This window comes from Poecilia latipinna, unplaced genomic scaffold (assembly GCF_001443285.1).
Source record: "Poecilia latipinna isolate Pla-1442-1.1 unplaced genomic scaffold, P_latipinna-1.0 Scaffold424, whole genome shotgun sequence".
Taxonomy (NCBI): Eukaryota; Metazoa; Chordata; class Actinopteri; order Cyprinodontiformes; family Poeciliidae; genus Poecilia; species Poecilia latipinna.
Window position 1 is genome coordinate 84,554 of NW_015113040.1, and position 21,930 is coordinate 106,483.

General features: G+C 37.9%; 2 protein-coding genes and 1 long non-coding RNA gene across 4 annotated transcripts; 2 read left to right on the plus strand and 1 right to left on the minus strand.

Annotated features, from left to right (window-relative positions):
* Positions 1-1,086: 1,086 nt before the first annotated feature.
* Positions 1,087-6,945, minus strand: mul1 (mitochondrial E3 ubiquitin protein ligase 1). 2 transcript variants are annotated; one of them, XM_015037931.1, is made up of 5 exons: positions 6,860-6,945; positions 5,465-5,610; positions 5,285-5,372; positions 5,082-5,202; positions 1,087-3,774 (listed from the first exon to the last, which is right to left on the minus strand). In XM_015037931.1, the coding sequence occupies exons 2-5, from the start codon at positions 5,582-5,584 to the stop codon at positions 3,045-3,047; spliced, it is 1,059 nt and encodes a 352-aa protein (XP_014893417.1). In that variant the 5' UTR covers positions 5,585-5,610; positions 6,860-6,945; the 3' UTR covers positions 1,087-3,044. The 2 variants fall into 2 exon arrangements, with proteins under 2 accessions (XP_014893417.1, XP_014893416.1); XM_015037930.1 differs by having other exon boundaries at positions 6,850-6,939.
* Positions 6,946-9,282: 2,337 nt separating this feature from the next.
* Positions 9,283-9,935, plus strand: LOC106950817 (uncharacterized). The gene is made up of 2 exons (XR_001425686.1): positions 9,283-9,789; positions 9,865-9,935. It is a non-coding gene; the product is annotated as an uncharacterized LOC106950817 (long non-coding RNA).
* Positions 9,936-17,653: 7,718 nt separating this feature from the next.
* On the plus strand, positions 17,654-19,779 carry fam43b (family with sequence similarity 43 member B). The gene has a single exon (XM_015037932.1). It carries the CDS (start codon positions 17,816-17,818, stop codon positions 18,812-18,814), a length of 999 nt encoding a protein of 332 aa, XP_014893418.1. The 5' UTR covers positions 17,654-17,815; the 3' UTR covers positions 18,815-19,779.
* The last annotated feature ends 2,151 nt before the right edge of the window (positions 19,780-21,930 follow it).

Here is a 21,930-nt window from a genome sequence, read left to right on the forward strand (position 1 = left end):
AATATTAATTCTCACTAAAGCCCAACATCTCCCTCTCCTGGTAGAAATCCAGTGTCTCCTCATTTGACAAGAGCGCTTATAAGAAAAGTTTATTCAAAACCAGATTTGCTTTTAATGATGTCTCAGTTGCCAATACAGTGGAGTGCTCTGCAGTTTAATTTCAGGCTTTTATGTGTTTTTTACAACCTGTAATTGAAGTGGATGAATGCTGCTTTAGTCAGGATTTGTGGATTTTGCAGATCTTTGCAGTAGTTGCAGATTGTAACACACAATTATCCCCTCCTAAAAATCTTCATGGTATGACCGCAATCTCATTTCCTCATCTTCTGCACTCCGATGAAGAAAACGTGACCTCAAATACGAGTGGAAGAGCGTCAGGGAGGTGAATGCTGATCGGTCGCACTTCCAAAAACCAAATATCAAGAGGCTCGTCTCTCTCAAAAGCAAATAAGAGCAAAAAGATTCAACAGTAAAATGATCATAGAATCCTCAAAAATAGCAATAAAGCTGCAGGAGGAACTGTCAGACTTCCTACTTCTGTAAGAATGATGTTTCAGTTGTGAAACATTGTGTTTTACTTGTTGAAAGATTGAAAAAAAAAGAGAGAGTATCAAAGATTGGCTATAAAGCAGCTTTTATTTGCATAGTTTTGTCTTGACCACAGACAAAACTAACCCAAACATGTAGCATATTTTCTTTGTTATGGATGTCACTGATGTACATGAATACATGTTGTGGATATGAAACGTACACCACGATAAATAATTTCACAATTTCTTCTTAACCTTTACCATGACGGGGTAAAAAATTGCAAGAATAAAGTCATAATATTACAAGTATAAAGTTGTATGAAAATAAAATCAAATAATATGATGATAATAAAGTCATAATAACACATTTTAGTAATAATTTGACTTTATTCTCAAAATAGTAAGAATATTAAATTTGTTCTTGAAATATTATGACTTTATCATATTGATTTTATTCTCATATTATTGCAACTTTACTCTCGTATCATGACATTATTTTTGTAATATTACGACTTTATTGTAATTGATTTTTTTCTTAGCATGGTCCTTTATAGCCTTAGAAATCCAACCTCCAAATGCATTGGCAGGGGCAATAAAAAAGCTGCAACAACCTGGTTGGCCAAGAAAGGCAAACTGTTCATCTATTGGCTTGTTGAAGCCCTCTTTAATTCATTAAAAAAAAAAAAATTGTTGTTTTTAAAACTGTCTATGACCTTGACCTAATCAAGAGCTGCTACATCAACACACACCCTCCTGTTCTGTCTGAAGATGAAGTGTAAACTTAGAGACGGCCGTGGTTTTGCTGCAGCACCTCCTAAATAAAGGAATGACCTTTCTTTGGACTGGACGTCTGTTTTTAAATCCTTAAAACCAATCTCTTCTCCCTGGCCTTTGAGACCGTCTGAGATGTTGACTTTTACTTTTATTTTATTTTTTTATTTAATTTAGTTTTTATCTTGACTGATAGTATAACTGCTGTATTTATAAAAAAATTTTTTTTAAAAGACTTATTTGATTTTGTAGAGCCTTTTGTTTAGACACTTTGGTCTTATGGACATTTAAATGTTTTGTAAATAAAGGTGGTATGGTATAGTATTTGGAGAAAATATGAGACAGCTGTGACTAGGGATGAGTAATAAATCGATCTTATCGATTAAACAAATTTTTGGTTTATGGAAAATCTTAAGTTTTCTCCTTGGGTTTCCATAGTTCATAGTTTGTTTGTTTTTTATCTACAGCTTTTATATATTTGGATTTTGAATTCAGGTCAACTCTACTGTACTCTAATTTTATGTTGTTTAATAATGTCTTGATATTACCAAACTAAATTTGGAATATTAGGAAATGAGGTAGTCATTTTTGAGACCTCAAACACAAAAAATAACAAAAAATAAATTTTCCACACTTTTTTTTCCTCATTAAAACATCCTTGTGCCTTTATTCTGCAGATATGACCATATTTTCATGATTAAACAAAAATTCTTGTATTCCGACCCCAATACTCCATCGCAGAGCTCTCATAAGGGACGACTACAATAATTCTGATTGAAAGCGAGAATTTTGTTTTTATTAAAATCGGAAAAGTGAAACTGGTCAAGAAGAGTTTTGTTCAACATGTCACATGAAATGTCCATGTTTTCTCTCTGTCCTGATAAAGGAGTAGGTCAGGAAAACAGAAGCGTTTTCTTCCAAAGTAACATGAATGTGCTACGGTCTAATTAAGCTAACCATTACACTATGCCCACTGTGAAACATGGAGGTGGCAGCCTCATGCTGGGGAGTGATTTTTCTTCAGATAAAACTGTAGATTTTAAATCCAAGTGGTTGGAATTAGAAACAGCTCCAGGATTGGAGTTCAAGCAGATATCAAAATCATCAGTCACTGGAAAACAAATTCAAGTTTTGGAATTACGGTAGACTGATCCCAGAACTTGATAGGAAATCTGCAGCTTTATCAGAATCAGAATTTCTTTTAATGTCATTGTGCCAATTTGAATGTGTAACTAGTTACACATAGATACATATTTGAACATTTGAGTAATTAAATTTGCCAATAATAGGTGGCCCCTGCCAGTAAAGACTAAAGCACTTCAACCAGTACCAGTTGAAGGAACCATGTCACTATGACTTTAATTTTTGCGTTTCCCGCAAATGCACATTTTAGATCCCCTGTACGTATGAAGGTGACAGCCAGTCAGTGTCAGAGTAATTTTAACGAGTAAAAGAGTGAGAGGTGCTGACCAAATGTAAGGCTTTAATGACTACAAGAGTAAAGTCCCTTAAGCGTAAAGTCCTCTGTGGGAGTGGGGCCAATAATTGGATCAATATTTGTAAGCCTGAGCACAAAGAGATTCAATTTTCTCTCTCCAGATGACACCATTTCTTAATCAATATGAATTAGCTTACAAATTTGATTTCAACATTCGACTCCAGTTCAGCGTAGGTGACTTGTTGCCATCGTTGCTCGTGTAAAGCGCCCTTTTCAAGCCTGAGAAATTCCGACTAACTGCAACTTTAGCTGTTATAAAGAGGCACCACTCTGTCGATAGTCGCCCTGCAGATGGGGCATTTCTTTGGCTCCTGCAGGGCCTCGAAGCAGGGGCCGCAGGCACACACGTGACCGCACTCCAAAAACACGAGAGAACGTTCCCGGCTCAGACACACGACGCAGCTGGTGGCGGAGAAGCTGCCCTCCTCTATCTGGAGCTCACGCATGAGCCTCCTCTGCTGCTCCTTGAACTCCTCCTCGACACTCCGCCGCTTCCTGCTCTCCCGGCAGTGAACGTACCACTTCCACAGCACGTAGAGGAGTGTGGAACAGGCGGCGAGCCCGAACACGTAGGACAGGATCCTCCACACCCTCACGCCGCTCATCTGTTTCCTCAACAGGGACTCGTAGTTCTGCCGGGTGAGGAAGTAACAGAAGTCCTGCTTCGGCGGCTGCAGCTTGATCAGGTCGTTGTCCAGGACCAGCTCGCCCACGCCCGTCACGCTGTCGCCCACGCGCAGCATCTCTTCCATTTCGTGGATCCCTTTGGACCGCTCTCCGCTGATGAAGTGGCTGATGAGGTTGAACATGGACTGGACCGTGGGGTGGAAGTTCTCGTAGGTGGTCTCCAGGTCCAGCTCTACCGCGTCCAAGGGGCGCACAACCCGCACCGTGGTGGAGATGTTTTCGTCGTAAGACCCGAGCGCGAACGGGACGGTGTTGGTGCGCTGGTGGATGATTTTCTCTGTGCAATTCCTGTTTGGAAATATAGTTGAACATTTTCAGTTTCATTTAAATTAAGTCAACTTAATTGTTTACACAGCAAAAAAAAAAAAAAAAGAATTTTTATAGTAGTGGTATATATTAGTATATATTGGCAATATGTTAGTACACTTGAAATAAGACAAAACTACATAAAAACATTTTTTTCAGCAAGAAAAAAGCTTGTTTAAAGTCAATAATTTCTAAATATTGATGGAAAAAGTACGAGTTACAAGTGAAATAATTGACCAGTGGAACAGAACATTATTCCCATATCATATATTAAAATGTCTCTTTCCACTGGCAGATTATTCTACTTATAACTAGTACCAGTGCGGGTAAAGCAGCTGTTATTGATATCTGATGCTGATCAGTTTCTCTGGACATTAGTAAAGTTCATGTGATATTTTGAACTGAGAAATATGTACAATATAGTTTGTAGAGTGGCAAAACTTTTTTTTTAAACTAAAACTGCTTTAGTTATAATTTAATACACCATTTAGCTGTCATATTAAATCTATAAAGAACCAACAGCAGTTCAGTTTGATTTCTCACCGCCTCAGAGACGTCAAGCCTTTATGTGATTTTGCATGTTGCATTGTTGTGTTATTATAGTTGGTCTAGGTTCAAATGCAGTCTGTGTTTGTGAACACACTGCTGGTTATGGAGCTGAACACTGACTCATTACACACCAAATCGAAGCCGTCCATAGAACTAGTGGAAAGCTGCTGCTATAGCACCATCATGATGTCACGTCTGAATAAGTATTTTTATACAAAGAGAAGTAGCTTAGTAGCTTTTTGTTGGTTGATTTTTCAATTGTATTTTTTTGGGCCAGTTTTGTGTTTTTTTTTCCACATGAATTTATCAAAGATAAAAATAAATAACTTTCTTTTCCCCCTGGCCCAGTAGAAATAAGACAGGAAGCAATCTGTGACATTTGGATGGCGGCATTTGCAGATTTGTTTTCATGCCGTTCAATGTGCTGCAGCTAATAAGCAATCCAGCGACAAACTGATGCCAGGGGTGCCTTTTCCCTTCTCCCCGATGAATGTCTGATGAGGTACATCACAAAAATGTGGGCTCTGTGAATCTTGTGGGGCAAGCTGCTGCCTGCGTCAGAGTCACCATCTGTTCTGACTACGATACTCCACTGACGTTACCACCTTATGCAAGATTTGAATAGTTGTATGAAGTCATTCATCTGCTTGCATGTCAAATTCTGATGATGGTGCTTGGACTAGAAAAGCCAGAAAAGCAGGAAACAAGCAGAATGTAGATCCGATCTTCAAACGACTCACCATAAGTGAGTGGTGCGATTCCACACCATCTTCTCCTCTTTCAGAGTCAGCCTCTCGATGACTCCTTTGCAGTCATCAACAAACTGGCTGTTCAGAGTGTCCTTCACTGATCTCACCAAACCTGAGGCACAAAACCACTCTTAGTAAAGCAGGGAGGTGAAACTTATTTGTCGTTTTCAAGCTTTAAAGAATGTGTTGCAAACCTTCTATGACGGCATATGGGATGCATCTCCCAGAGGTTTCAGACAGGATGGCTTTTAAATCCTGATCAATGGAGATTTTTTTAGCTTCCTGCATTAAAAAAAACAACAAGAAAATTGATCAAATCTTGCACGCAGTAAGTTAATACATTTGCGATTTTGTGCCTAGAAAACATGTCTGACCTTTAAATGGGTAGCAGTTTTAACTCTGCTTCTGTAAATGGAATAAAATACGGCGGTCAGCGCGGAGCTGGTGGCTAAAACCACCATCTCCACCACTGAAGGTTTTCCACTCGACTCCATCCTGGGATTTGATTCATTTAGGACCACTTTGGGAGAAAGATGGGGAAAAAAAATGATTCAATTAATTTCTATTATGAAGTAGTTCCTTTTACTTTTATGTTGTAGTTTAACTCTCCAGCATTTCAGAAAAAACATAGTAGCTAAATTCTCTTTCCCGTCTTTATAATGTGACAAAATGTAAAAATATGCTTAAAGTAAGATTAATATTTAAACACTCAATAATTAAGCAAATCCCATGTTTACTGAGAATGAACTACCAATTCTTTGTTATACCAGTCAAACAAGAGTTTTTAGTTTTCAGTCATATATAACCACTGGAAAAAGAAAGCATTCTTTTCCAAACTCAGTGTTTACATATCAGGAAATAATTTAATTCATCTGGTATTAACAAGGTTCTTAATATATTTAAATGTAACCTAAAATTATCTAAGTGTACAACAACATAACAAACCCAAATCTGTCATTTCCTATTAAACAAAAATGTCCGTTGTGAAAATTGGATTTAATGGCGTTTAGAACCACTTTTTACAGCAAGAATTCAAACGACTTTTATATTACTTTATAGTTCTCTTATATTGTTGAAAAAACAATTTAGATCTTGTTTTGACAATGCAGTTGATAAAACGGCATGGGCTATTTTTGGTTTGTTTGTCTTTTGAAATTAGAGAGTCATGTATTTTTCCTATCACAATATAAACATTAGCAAATGTTCAGGAATACAATAAACAGGAAGAAAACGTTTAGCCAAAAGTCAGAGCTTTTTTTTATTATTATTAATTATAAGAATGTAAACATATTTGAAATGCATACTTCTGCATTTTAAATGTTCAAAAATATGAGTAAAATTTCACCAACGACTACACTAACTAACAACTTCAAAACCACATACACTTAGCTCTTGAAGCCAGTCAATATCATAACACACATAACCTTCAAAACAGGAAGTTAGCTTCGGTTAACACAAAGACGATTCATTATTGTCAATCGAACTACTGCAACGACTTTGGCCTATTTAATAAATGCTATTTAGTCTGTAGCCCCCAAACGTGGTCAGTTTTTTTTTTACAGTTATTAGCAATTTCAACATAACTAGCCGTTGGTAACCATTATTAGCAAACAAACTAGCTAACACTTTTCTACCTAAGCATACTTGCTAACATAAAATTTAGCAGTTTGCTAACTATGTTTGGACTACAAAGGAGAAGACGGTTTACGCCGTATTAATAAAGTTAAGAATGACTTAATAGATAAAAGAAAGTCTGAACCTTTGCTTACCTTCGTTGACAGGAGCAGCTGCTTTTGACCAGTTCTGCTCAGTGGAATAGTTGCAGTTCTGCTGTTAGCCAGCAGAGGTCAGTAAAAAACCGTTGAAAAAGAAAGAAAAAAAAAATCTGTGACCAGAAACTGTTCTAAGTGAAACTATGCAAAAATGTTTCGAAATACTTCAATGTGTCTGTTATGTCATAGCAAAAATTCCCTTTTATTTCAGAAGATAAAAATTATTTATTTACATTAAAGTTGGTTTTGCCCAGATTTCTAATACAGTACCTTTAAATATGCAAATTCCTCACTCTTTATACCTATTATTTGGTTGTATGTTGTGTATTTTTGTAAAATTGTAGAACCTGAATTACCATACACACATACTTCAATAAATTTAAAAGTCATGAAGCATTTAATTTATTTAATTAATTCAATTCTAAAAATTAGACACAATCAAACATGATAGAGATATAGATATAGAGATTCCTAAACTTATGATGTATTTCAAACATTTGCTTTTGTTAATTTTGATAATTAAAATTATATTTCTAATAAAAGTAGCTATGTTACAGCTGTGGTACAACCCATACAATCATGGAAAAGATGACTTACCAGACAGTCACTGACATCTTCCACAAGAGGGGTAAGCCACAAAATGCCAATGCTAAAGAAGCTAACTTGTAAACTGAGTCCGATTACCAATTATTACTGTAAGATGAGTGGAAGGAACCACTGGTTAAGAAAAAAGACATTTCTAAATTTCCCCAGATTTCATCTCCACTCATATTTTTTTCTGTCCTTGGAATATGCTTTTACTCAAACTAAAAATGAACAATTTGATTTCCTTTCATTTAAAATAGATAATTAAATAAACAATAACTAATAATAATAAAAAAAAGCTACAAAGAAATGGTTTGAAGAGCGTTTCTTTCCTACAGTTGGTTGTTTTTCATTTTTCCTGTTTGAGGAAGCATCAGATTGCTTTTGCCTCTGCAGAGAACAATGTTAGTGCCTGATCTGATAAAATTAGGACGGATTTCTATTCATTAAAATGCAGCTCCACTGCTTGGAGCTACCTAGAGAGAAGCAGGTCTTTCCTGCCCTGAGATGAACCTTTGACTGCAACTGGATGTTAATGTTTGAATCTAATCTTAGCGATGACTTTGGGTTCAGCTATAAATCATTCCACTCACACAAGTAGGCTCTTGCAAAGAAAACAAAAATTGCCTGCATTGCATGATAAGGCTGATTTAAAAAGGTACCGCTTTTTTGAGAAGTAAATGCAATAGTTTTTGTTTGAGTTGTATGTGTGGGTCATTTAATTGTTGTAAATTAATTTAGAAATGGGCAAACAACACCTATGGACAAATGTACTGTTTATTTCCAACATCTGAACTCAGATTTGATTTCTTGTATTTGGGTCTGTGCAAAGTGACCACTTTCTGCCTGGAATATGACTAAACACAGTAATCATATTATCTGAGACTGAACTGCAAAACAATTAAACAACTATTTTCACTCAATATAATGTTAAATCAATGTAAGAGTTTGAGGTTTCACAAAAACAAAACAGTGAAAAAAAATTCAAGGTACTTCTTTTTCAGTTCTACATATCTATATGTTTTTAGTAAATGCAAAATTAAGTTTCTAAATGATTGTTTTGTTTAACGAGGTGAAAAAAGCTAAAAGAGGTTAAAAAGCTATTCTTGAGGTTTTAGAACTGCAGCAAACCACAGTGATACGGAGGAAACATGGAGCAGTGGTGAATCTTCTCAGGAGTAGTTGACCTACCGAAAATACTCCATGTATGGCTCAATGACTTATTATAAGTTATAATACAAGAAAAATGTCTAGTTACTTGGCTTATAACTAGTTCTTTTCATCAATAATTAGGAAATATTGGCTTTAAACAAGATATTTCTTGCTGAAAAGCCACGTCTAAGTCAGTAAACCTTTGTGTGTGCTCAAAATGCCTCCAGTGTGATTAAATTCAAGGAGTCCTAAATTAACCTACGTTTTTCATGTGGTATGACTTTTTCACACAAGCTGATTTGGATAGCTTTTCTCCCTTAATAAACAAAGCTGTCTTTATCTGAAGTCAAAAGTTGCTTGATGATCTGAAACACGTGTGACAAAAACAAAAAGAAAGCTCTAAAGTGTTAGGATCCTGAGTTGTTTAGTTATATTGGAGTTTGATTCATTTATCCTAGTTTGGTTATTCTGTCTTCCATAGTCTTTTCTTGGATTAAATCTGTTACTCTAGTTTCATTATGTTTATTTAGTCTAGTCATTCTTTAGTGTTGAAATTATTCCTGGCATAAAGGGGGAAATGCTTTTGATGATTTGGTGTATGCTCATGTTCTTGTGTCTGGGGACATTCTGACACATATCTGACCATTTTAAAGATAAAAATGATCTGTTTTTAATTTCATTGTTATGATTCATGTCCTGTCCATGCTGTGTTAAGCACTCATTCAGTTCACCTGCCACGCCTGATTGCTTACCTGTTCCACCTGGGCCTTGCCCTATTTAAACACCCCTCAGCCTCTGCTTCCTTGCCAGATTATCGACAGCCAGGAGCCAGTAGTGATCCAGTGTTTCATTCCAAGCCTTCAAGTGTTTCTTCGACCCTCCTTCTGACCACGGATTTTCCCCTCCTGCCAAGCCCCTCACGGATCCCTTCTATTCTGGATTTCTGGACCCTGACCCAAGCTCTGCCTCTTGACCACCGATTACTGCCTGCCCCTCAAAACTAAGTTTGTTCTCTCCGTCCTCCTGTGTATGACCTCAGCCTGATACTTGACAAAGTCCCTGGGTGTCGCATTTTGGATCTCCCCGTGGAGATCTTCATTGCCTCCTCAGAACCCTGTTCCATTGGTTTCCTGCATCTCCCTGTCATCGGACCCTCTGTTCCTCTGCTCCGCCCGTCCATTGCTCTACAGGTCAGTTAAGCTGAACATTTCTCAGATACCCCTCCTTTATCTGTGCATCACCAGTCTTCTCCCCTCTCTCCTCAGTGCTGTGTTGATGACCTCTCCCTGTGCAGTAACCAGTATAAGAAAAAATAAACTTTTTTCCTTTTTGTATACTCCTGTGTGTGGTTGAATTTCCGGGTCCCCTCTGAGTGTCCTTACATTCATACCAATATAGTTATGCATTTTTCTTGTACGTATTTAGTAAATGTGCTGTATCAACTTCCTGATGCATTTTAAAGTGATCATCTGTGTATCTGCTGGGTAATTAGAAGCTGATTGGGTGCAGAGGCATGAAATGAATCCTGATTCTGTTCTGTGTATTTATGATATAGATAAAACTGAAGTATGTTTTATTAATGCAAAGTCTAATCAACTCCTACATACTTCGGTGTGCACTCATCCTGTTCTGAGCAGTTATTTAAAAATATGGTGAAACAAAAATCTGCCAAAGCAAAGTCTACATGCTAAAACAGTTTGACATATCCAACCTGACATGTGAATAATGAAGCCTGTGTGTGAAGGTGAGTCTGGCTTTTTCCACCTTGCTTTCAGCCTCAAAAAGAACAGAAATATCCTGCAGGCTTCTGTTGAGGGTTAGTCATGCTATTTTGTTGGTAGTGCACGCTTTGCAGATCCAGTCCTCCTTTGTAAAGGAGGACTGTATCTTCTACTCATCTACACATTTACTCATCTTCTATTTCCTCTCTTCTTTGTCTGTAACCGAATTCAACAGTGACACATTTCCAAATGGCTTTCAGACAGTTACATACGGAAGCTAAAGCTTTTTGTGAGATGGAGACTGAATGTGTTGTAAAAATGACAGAATCTCCTTCGACTGCTTCAGAAAAGCCTGACAGTGTGCCTGCATGAGAACCATCCAGATCAAAGTATGTTTTTATGTAAAGAAAATATTCAAGATTTAAAACAAGCAGAGCTTAATTTACCAGAAGGCATTAGAAAAGGCCAGAGTTGATGAATTCAGCTAAATACATGGCGATTCTTTAAACCACATGTGTCGAAGTCGTGGCTCAGGGGCCAAATGTGGCCCTCTAGACTCCAAAGAGACACATGAATAGAACCTTCAAGAAAATAGTTGTGATTTTATCAATCAAATCAAACCTGTTTTTATCTGTATACTGCCAAATTACATCAATCATTTCCTCCAGTTTTTTGCAGAAATTCACTCAAAATCAACAGATGTCCGCCTTTTTTCACTCTCATATAACGTGGTGCCATAAAATCTATGATTTTTATTGTTTAAAAAAAAATTACAAATAAATCACAAATAGCTGGAGGTTTCTTGGAGATTTGTGCCATCGACATAGCACCCACATCAGATCAAAAGTGACATTGCTGAAACTGATGGGAATGTTTCGTCAGATGTTCAGTGTTATTTAATTTCAACAGGAACCCATTGAATGCAGAGACAGCTATTTATTAATATTTCAACAGTTTGTTAATGAGTTTCAATACATTTTGCCTCAACTGGCCCTTGATGACATTGATGATCTTAATGTGGAACAAAATGAAATTGAGTTTGACTCCCCTGCTTCATAAGCTTGTTGGAGGCTGGAAAATGATTTAGCGTGGGTCGAAATTTGCCTTCCAGAATTTTTTTATTTTTTTTTTCTGGAAAGATTGTTTAGTTGTAAAAAAAATTTTAATCTTCCCATCATTTTCCCTCCATTTTGTTTCAACATCAGTCTTTTTTATTTACCTTTAGTATTCAAAACAATTTTTTTGCAAGCCACTTTTCATCTTCGAGGTCTTTGCATCCAACACAGGAGCAACAAGCCAGCAGAAAATCTGCAGTAGATTTAGATGACTCATAAACTTTTATTCAATGAGTGAGGCAGAGAAGAACTGCGGTGGTAATAAGAGCGATAACAGTGTGCAGCGACTTCTACCAGGACAGCCAATCTTAATCTCATAAATACTGAATTATTTCTAATTCCAGATGGGTGCATAATTTAGATCCAGATAAACTGCTGCTAATTAACATGCATCATTTTATCTGGGGTAATGGACTTATTTGTTCCCTGTCCTGCACATTTACTGCAGCCCGGCGTTTTCCCAACTGTATAAAACAGGAGTAGAGGAGGGGGAAGTTGACCTGCAGGTCTTCTGTGACTATTCGGCTCTCCTGATTAAGGACGGGAACAAAGCTTCTGTGTATAATGTCGTCCCCCTCCCGGGTGATTAAACTATGATTCACTTCATCTGCATTACCTTCCCAGCTTCTATAATATAGTATTGGGTTCTATAGTAGATGGACTTCGATAAAATTGATTTTCATCTTCTTGAGGTTCATAGTTATTCTTTTTGTAAACAAAGAAAAATTCTACACTCTATATATTGCTATGAAACATTCCCATCAGTTTCAGCAATGTCACTTTTGATCTGATGTGGGTGCTATGTCGATGGCACAAATCTGATATATGATGTGCACAGTAGCCCTCTCTGTCATCATTTGTTCTCTGAGCCGGGCTTCTCCACTGCTGCCCTCACGTAGGACCATAAATCAACCATCTAGGAGATGGGGCCCCTCTCTGCCAGGCCCTTCTCATTGATTACTCTGTGCTGGGTAAGTGTAGCGTGATGAGGAGAGAGCCCAATTCAATTAGGTCTCCTTCTAGACAGAAATATGTAGCGTATGTTGCCCCGGATAAAAACAATCCCTCCGAGCTCAATGTGAAGGAACTAAGGATAAGGAGGAAGAATTAGGGGAGGATGACACACAGATAAAAGTAATGGTTTACACAGGCACCTCGGGCTGCTTCTGGAGGGTGAGAACCGCTGTGCATTTTCAGGAAATGGAAGGTAAAATAAAGGCTGCACAGAGGACACAGCAGAATCTGCAATTTAATAATCAGCTGTTTCAATTTAATTATCTGAAAGTATTACAGAATGAATCTTTTGCCTCTTTCAGAATAAATTTTGCTGTTGATTCTGTTAGACTCTCATTTGTGTACATTAATACACTTTAGGGTTGTATTGCACAACAATTTGACTAAACCTGTTCTTAATAAGGTACGGCCATCATGTTTGTGAAGTATCTAATTAGCTGCACCGACATTAATTCTGGTGCATTGTTGTCTCTCTAAAGATGAAAAACTTATGTGCCCTGGTGTTTTCATAGTATTAATAACTCATGGGTTGTGGAGAACTGCAAACTGCAGCTTGCATCCCGATTCCTACTTTCACACTTGCTTTCCATAGCACTTGAATAAGCTAAAAGAGCAGCATAATGCAAAAGTAAGCATGCTGCTCTGGAGAGAGTGCAGACAAATGATATTCGACTTCTGAAGCAGCACTAAAACTATCACTGGATACGGAGGTAACTGACTCCGTCTGCATTTGGACAATGGTACTGTCTCTTTGTGAGTATAAAAACCGTCTCTGAGTGCTTTTTTTGAATTTCATTTTAGCTTGGACCTGTGCCTGACTTGTGGACTTAACTTCACTCATCTCAGCAGGGATGGTTAGAAACAGAAAATCATTTTATTTCATAAATATTTCAGAAGTAGTGGTTTACAGTGAATTTTGTTTTTTCAATAGTTCCAAATGTTTTCTGCCGTTTCATACACCTTTTTGTTTTTTACCAGAAAGTATTTGACTGGAACTTTTTTTCATACTTTTCTATTTTAGCTCCAAACCATCCCAACATATTCAGACATTGATTCTTAAACGAGGCATGTTTTGCATGGAATCTTAACTATTTCATGCTTTCCAGTATTGTTTTCTTTCCTCATGAACATTTTGGTCAAACCAATGAGAGTTGAGCATTTACATCACAATGCAGGGAATTTTAAAGTTATCACTTGAGGCAAGATGACTGCCAAATTCAGAACCAAAATAATAAAAGCAACCAATGTCAACAGAATCATAAAATACTGTCATTATAATGTCAGGCTAAAGAGCCACAATGGAAGATCTATTCAAAGTAAAAGAAAGTCAGGTTTATGTTGTCTGCTACAAAACACCAACCCAATGTGAAAACAGAAGATTTACTGACTGGTTTTGTGGTATATTTCTGTACATTTTTCTTTCTGTTTCATCAATATTAAGGACTTATTTAACTGAAACAAGTTCCTGTACCATTACTTTAAGTGAGTTTTGTCATATTTCAAATGTTATTTGATCTTCTGATCTAAGGGATGATATTGCTTCATCAAAACTAGAGAAACCATTTTATTTCACTCAGTGTTGCCATTATTTAGTATATTTTACACACAGTGACTGCATTCAAATGTTCCCTTCTGGGAAACAGAAGGAAATTATCCAGATTTACGATGTCATCTTTCAGCCAAGAAAAGTAAAAGCCAACCAACAGTAGTAGTAGCATAAACAGAAAACAGTGACAGAGCTACACTCTGCTGTGGTTAAAACAATATGAAAGAAGAAAATAATCTAGCAATTCACCCTGAATACTGACTCAAAATGTTTATATTAATTTTATCATATCCATAAATTAGGTTTGGTCACAAAACCTTTACTTAAATAAGTTCTTTTTAGAAAATAAGTTCATGCCAAAGACACTGAAAACAGAGCTTACTTGACATTGTCCTTGAAGCAGATTTCTTTTTTCTTTTTAAGAATTCACAGCTCACACCAGGGTTAGAGAAAGAGAAAATACTTTTGTAGTGTAGAGCTATTTAATTTTTCTTTCAGCAGAGACCTTGATACTAACTCCATGCTGCCTGGCACAGCTTACTGGCATCGGGGTGCTCCTCAAAACAATCCAGGAGGATTTGTTTTGCAAATCCTCCTGGATTTGCAAAACAAATCCAGAAGTACAAATCAGTACTGAAGTATACTTCAGTATACTTCAGTATACTGAAGCAATACTTCAGTATACTGAAGCAATACTTCAGTACTGAAGCAATACTTTGCTTCAGTATTGATCACTGAAGCAAAGTACTTCAGTGATCAATACGTCTCAGGTGATCAGTTATTCAGGAGTTGTGGAAAAAATATTAGTGTGTTTTAAAAGGAATGCATACCGTATCTGCATCAATCAAACAAGGAAAACTAAAGAGAATGCTGAATCTAAAACAGCTTAAATGAAACATGGAATCTAAGCAAAAACATAAAAAATAAAAAATAGGGAATAATTTTAATCCTAGAAAGCTTTAAAGTTTGGAGAGATTCTCTAAAACACGAGGAGCAAAATTGTCCCTCCAGATGAACATTATTTCACATTAGAAGGTTTTCATGCTTGTGGACTTCATGATACTGGCTATGCAGTATAAATAATTAGAATTAAGTTGATGTTGCAAATCTTTTTTTTTAATTATTTTTCTGCTATATTTCACAGGTAAACTCAGAACCTCCTCCTTTGGATGTCACTTGAGTGAGACGGAGAACAGGCACAAGGGGAGGGACGCAGCAGACAACATATTCAGTGCTAATTGGATCTGCTAGCTGAAGGCAGGTCAGTGAGACACGTTTCATTGCAGCTGAGTGGCTGGAGATTGTTTTTAAAGGAAATTACTCATTTTTCTGGTGATACTAAGTAAAATGTCATTTTTTTCTGGAAAAATATCTCATTAACATCTTGGTCAAGACATGATGGATGGATGTTTGAAAGTGTAAGTAAAAGCATTTTCACATTTAGAGTTTAACAAAAAAGCATTAGGCCTAAACTGTGCAGCCTTAAGAAAACCATTAGGCAGAAAAAATAATTGAAACACTAAGCAAAGCTTCCACACACAATTTCATCAGTGCAACATTTCTGAGCGGGCTCACTCTTTTGTTTTTCAATCTGTGTTACTTTTGGATCCAGCATCTAATCAAGTCAGGGGTTGGATGCGTCTGTCTTTTTCACAGTTTCAATTTTCCAGGGAGCAAAAATGTTGGCCTCCGGTGTAATAGAAAAATCTCACGTGGTCTGAGTGAAGATTGGCAGACACAACCTATTTTTCTCTGTCAAAAGCTTCACAAAACTGCTTTGCAACTGGAGTGACTCATCATTCAGGGTCCTGCTATTCAGCAGTGATGATTCATCCAACTTTACAGATGAACATCAATGTGTTGTAAAGGTTTTCAGCAGAAATAGGTAAGTGAAGTGAGACACGGATCTCGACTTCTCCAGCTTCTAAGATTTTTTCATTTGCTAAATCTGATTAACCAATAAGCTTTAATAACATTTCAACAGTAGGACTGGGTGTACAGAAGTTGAAGAAAGTAATAACTTTAATGATTCTTGTTGTGAGCCACTTTATTGGTGTGCCAGTAGAAACAAATCCAATAAGCAATAATGGGAGGTAGTATCCAATATTCTGAGTTAATATTTCAAACTAAACAGTTGCTTACAGCCATTACACCAACACACTTCCAAGAGTATTAGTAATCACAGAATTGGGTTTAATGTTGTACAATTAGGAAGTTATTGTCATCTAAAAGACAAAAAATGTTTGTTTGATGATTTTTAACATTTAAGCAACAAAAGTCCTGCTTAGAGCTTACAACATTCCCAATTTTATTTTTTATGTTTTTCCTTTTTCTTCCAATAAATATGTACATTCTTATACAAAACCTTCACATGAACTCTACTTTATAGATTTTATGTTACATTATTTTTACATTGCAAAGTTTCCCAGGCTGGTGAAATCTCTTTAGATGCCATAAAAAAGATTTTCTTGCTGAAATTCTTCCAGAAATTTCAGAACACTATTGAAAAACCTTCTGAGGTCAAATCAGTAACCAGAAAGAGACAAAAGTAAAAAGCAAATCACTGTGAAGAAAATTTAAACAGCAGACGAATGTCTGTCAAATGGCAGGAAAAATCAATGAGAAAGTTTAGTGACAATATTTCCACTTTTTTATTAGAGGGTCAGGCAGTGACCTCCACAACACATAATGCATGTGTTGCGTGTTTTATGTGCAATTTCTGAACTTCTTAGCATGAAGTAACGGGATTTTCCAGTTCAAATCTCCTCCACAACAGCAGGTCAAACATATAACAACAATAATACGACTCTAGTAGTGGCTGTGAAACAAGGTTGACCTACTGCTGCTGTGGTTGCTGTTCAGATTCTGTACTGAAGGTGCAAAGTGGCTGCAACCAAAAAGAAATATCAGCTATTCTTTGGCTCAGAAAAATATGAACTATAACTGTTAGCATTTAAACACTGATGCTATAATTTATTAATTATATTGCTGAGTCCAATTTTTATTACTGACATTAATTAATATGTTACATTTTTGCTTGTTCGCCATATACATTATCACTTTCCATTTCGCTGGACATGTTTTATACTTATTTTATGATGGTTTTGTTAGATGAATATTGCAGATCCAATCAATCACAGACAATATAATGTAAAAGAAGTTTTGCTGAGTTGGTTGGGGGTTTGCTTGTCTGGGAGCAGGAGCCCCAAATTAAATTCTGCTGAGGGACCCAATAAACTTTTAAACAGGCTTTGGCTTAAATGATCGAATGAGCCGACACTTCTGGTTCTGCATCTAATGTTTTGGACTTTCTTTTAAACTAATAGCTGCTGATACAAAAAGATGTATAAGTAATTGTCAAATAACACAATGACAAAACAATACACTTATCAAGGAAACAAAATAAAACTTTCTTCACCAGTCTTGTATCTCTCTTTCTTGTATTTGTAAAAAGCTTAGTGATGCCTCAATTTGGAACTGAGGAGATAAAAAGCACTTTGGTAGGAAGGTGTATGGAAGCAAAACAATGAAGCATGGAGAGGGGGATGATGTCGAGTGCTGGTGTAAGACTCCTGCGCTGGTCAGCTCTGCATGATGCAGACTAAAGAGGAGAGAGAGAGGAGGAGAGAAAGGAGGAGCGAGAACAGGAACAGACTGCCTGAGCTGCACAGCGCTCAGTCTCTTCTCTGAGCTTCGCAGAGCTGCTTGTCTTTGCGCTTATTTTACTCTTTCACCCACAACGCTGTTCAAACATTTTTTTTTCCCTGAACTGACAAGATTTAAAGAAACAGGCAGAGGGTGTTACTTTTCCTTCTGCACCATGTTACCCTGGAGAAGGAATAAGTTTGTTTTGGTGGAGGATGATGCCAAGACTAAGCCCAAGAGTCTGGGAACGGGGCTGACCTACCACTCCATCCTCTCGTCTCTGCTGCGCTCATGTCCAGACTTGCTCCCTGACTGCCCCTTTGACTGGGTGGGCAGCATCTTTCATACCAAACGGCAGAAGGTGGAACTCAACAAAGAGGAGCCCGTTTACAACGTGCGTTACCTTGGGAGTGTGGTTACCATCACGGCAAAGGGAGACGGCTGCACCCAGGAGGCGGTGGCCAAGATCTGGGCAAGGAGCAACTATGGGGAGCAGAGTGTCAAGATGAGGTTGATGGTGGGGTCACAGGGAATAAGAATGAGTGCTGACAAATCTGGGAAGAAGAAACCCATCCATCTGTACTCTCTGAACAGAATCACCTACTGCGCAGCCGACCCATGCCGGCCCAAAATCCTGGCTTGGATCTACAGGCACCAGGTGAAGAACATGGCGGTGGTGCTCCGGTGTCACGCCGTGCTGGTCAGCAAGTCGGAGAAAGCCCAAGCTATCGCCCTGAGCCTCTACCAGAACGCCACCTCGGCTTTCAGCGAGTTCAAGCGGCTGAAGCGTCAGAGCGATTTCCGGCACCGCCAGCAGCAGCTGCTGGGCGAGGAAGCGGTGCCCCTGATGCCACTTAGGAGGCTGCTGAATGGGCAGTGCCACTACAGACCGCCTGCTGAAAACCCGGGCACCACCACCCGCCTCTGCTCCATCACAGAGGAAGAAGAAGAGGAAGAGGAGGAGGAAGCGGAGGAGGAACAGGACAGCAGAAATAAAAACAACGAAGAAAAAGAGGCGAAGGAGAAGCAGAAGGTCCTGACAACAAACACAGACCCGACTCAATTGCTGTCAGAGCTGGACATTGGGGACATCGCCCGGCTGGAGCAGTGCCAAATCAACTTTGTCAGCGACAGCAACAACAACACGTTTACATTCATAACCTCTCTAGTGTGACTGATGTAGTTTGCGTAAAGCAGCTCTCTAACTCAGTAAAAGACATTCCTCTCTTTGCCCTCCACCGGCGCCCCACTCAGGCTCCCTCCGTCCACGTCGGTGCAACGTGAAAGTGTTTTTACCAGAAACTTCTCCCACTGTCGGGTGGAGGCGACGGTGCGATCCTTCAGTGGGAGCGATTTTTCTTCCTCCCAGATGGCTCCGAGGTTTGGCTGTAGCAGTTTAGGGAACTGCTTGTTTACACTTGAGGGCTAACGCACAGACCGACGACAGCACAATGACGAACGAGGACAGTTGTTCACAAGAGCACCAACGATGCTGAGATTGCTGAACATGGGTCTCATATCGAGGAGAATTTTCTTTTTACTTTTATGTGAGGAAAATTAAAGCCGCGTTTACCAGCAGGGACTTGTAATAGTTTTTTCAGGGAGGTTTCTTTGTAAATTTGTACATTTTTCTATTTCTGACTTAAGTATTTGTTATGCTTTTACAAATGGTCAAGGACGATTAACAAACAAGGCTATAATTCAGGAGGGAAGCCATTGAGTTGAAATCTATATTCCTGCCGTTTGTTACCATGCATGGACAAGCTTCCCACCCTCCATTTTTCGTCTCTGATCCTTTAGCTCTTAAAAATCAACACTGTGATTAAAATTGTATGGCCAAGGGAACATCCGGAAGTATTCGTGCACCACTTTATTGTTTATGTCTTGAATTTTCAACATACCAATATATCAGTGTTTTTCTGTGACATGGCTTCACATTTTTTGAGTTTTACAATTGTGTTTGTTTTTCCACGAGCCCTTGCAAAAACGGACACAGACCCTCGACGCTTAACTCAATCTGTTTTCAAAGATTAGCTTTCTTAACTGTGCTCCGTGTGTGCTACTGTCTCTAGATGCTTTGTAATAAATATAAGATGAAGCTATTTATTTTCCAAATGCGCTGAATAAAAGTTACGCTCACTTGGGTTTCTTTCTTGAATTCTCAGAGGGAGAGTATTTCTAGATTCCATCAAAGAGATTATTCAGATGAAAGCAGCAGCTCTGCGTTATTCTGCTGTGCATTTGCATATTTGTGATGTTAGATGGCCTACCAGCCCTTCAGTGGCACCATGGCCACCCCTGTTTTATGCATGAATTTAAGCTAGGAAAGGATAATGAGCAATGAGTTGAAACCTTAATTACAAACCCATCTAAAAAAACTGAAAACATTGAGTAAAAGTACCATCAGGTTTTCATACAAGCATTTTCAGCAAAAATTAGTTAAAAAATTTTAAGGCAATATTTACAATATTGTTGCTCCTGTAATAATATTGATTACTAGAGATATATCAATGTACTCTGATATATATCTAGCCATTGCATGTACTCAGAAAAATATGCTTTTTTCAAATAAAGATATTTAGCAAAATCACAAATTTTATTTCACATGAAGTGAAATAAAATTTCACACAGGGTCAAGTAAAGACTGTTTTTAAGAGATGTAAAAATATGAAATAAACACTAACTGAATTTGGAAGAAGCACTTACGTACTTACTGTGTAATCAGATGGCTAATTAGCCAGGCTGGGTTAGCTAGCCTGACCTCTACTTATCAGATGTACTGTTATTGACAGCTTTACTTACAAAAGAGCAATCCCTCAATAGGAGTAATGGGTGCCGTCTTTCAGTTTCAAGCCCATAGCGCTCTGAGAAATGAGAGTGACCTGTCTGGTAGTGCACAAAAACACTGAAGGGAGGGGCAACTGCTCCGAAAAACTCTGGAACGTTCTCTAGTATTAAATAAATTTACACCATTGTAAGTATGGAGGGCTAGGAAGGGACAAAATTAAATAAATAAATATGTCAGTAAATAACTTATATGACAATAAGTTAATTAAATAGGTCATTACAACATTGCAGACAATTAAATAAATGTATATTTTAGTTATTCCATGGTTCCTGTTCCTGCAGCGTCACCGTGAAATAATTCAATCAATTAATCAGCAGTTGCTATAATTATGTACTTATTTATTTAATTTCGTCCTTTTCAATCCTCCATATCATAGGACAGGCATGGCAGAACATTTTAATGGTTATGGAGCTTTAGCAGAAGTTCAAGCTGGAAGACTCCGCCCCCTCCGTTCACCCATCGACGTCATGCTCATCCCCGTCCTCAGCCTGGACCTCACCCTGCACGTTCAATCAGCAATCAGGCTCTGCATAAAAGGATCCACACCCAAACCGTCAGACGCTTCCCAGCTGCGTTCAACCCACCACCTCCCCATCTCCACCCTCATCCTTCGGTTCTCCAGGATGGAACCCTTTCCTGACCACCACCACCAGTGTCGGGCCCCGGGGGAGAGCATCCCTAATTAGTTATCGGGATGTTCATCGAGTTCACATCAAATCTCAGCCCAAATCGGCTGCCGGAGCCCGAGCGCCAAAGAACTGTTATTCATTGCTGTCATTAAATCTTTTAATTGTTCCTTGTTCTCTGTCTGAGTCTTTCCAGATTGAACTGAAATCATAGCATTTTAAAACCATGCCATACCTTCCATGACTTACTGAAACACAACAGCTACAAAAGCTTTCTGATTATTTGCCATGAGCCTTAAAATTCAGTGCTTTTATTTTTCATTATTTATCCTTAAAATAACTCCAATTTGATTGAAGTCTCCCTTTGATTAAGTAAAGAATACAAAATAAGCTTGGCAGCATTAAACATCATGAAACACAAGAGTTAAAAAATGTTGTGAAAGAGTTAAGAGAGAAGTGATGTGATGACTTCCTGAAAGATGAGTTTCAGAAAGAGCAAGAGTTTTTGAGGCGTTTAATTACAAATTCAGATTTCTTTTATCAAATATTTTCATATCAACTAAATATAACAAATGTGACATGATTGTGCTATAAAAATGCTGGTACACACCTGTAAAATATGTAATACTGCCCCTTTAATATCACTGTAAATACCCCAAAATGCCTGTCTGTATTGATTCTTCTTATCCATCCTGACTGAGCTACAGAGAACCTGCACAGAAGAAAGGCGGGAAATCTTTGAAAATTATGTTTATTGAAAGCTCAGTTTTGTGCCAAAGGTTTGTCAACTAAATATGAAGTCAAGGCCCCCACTTA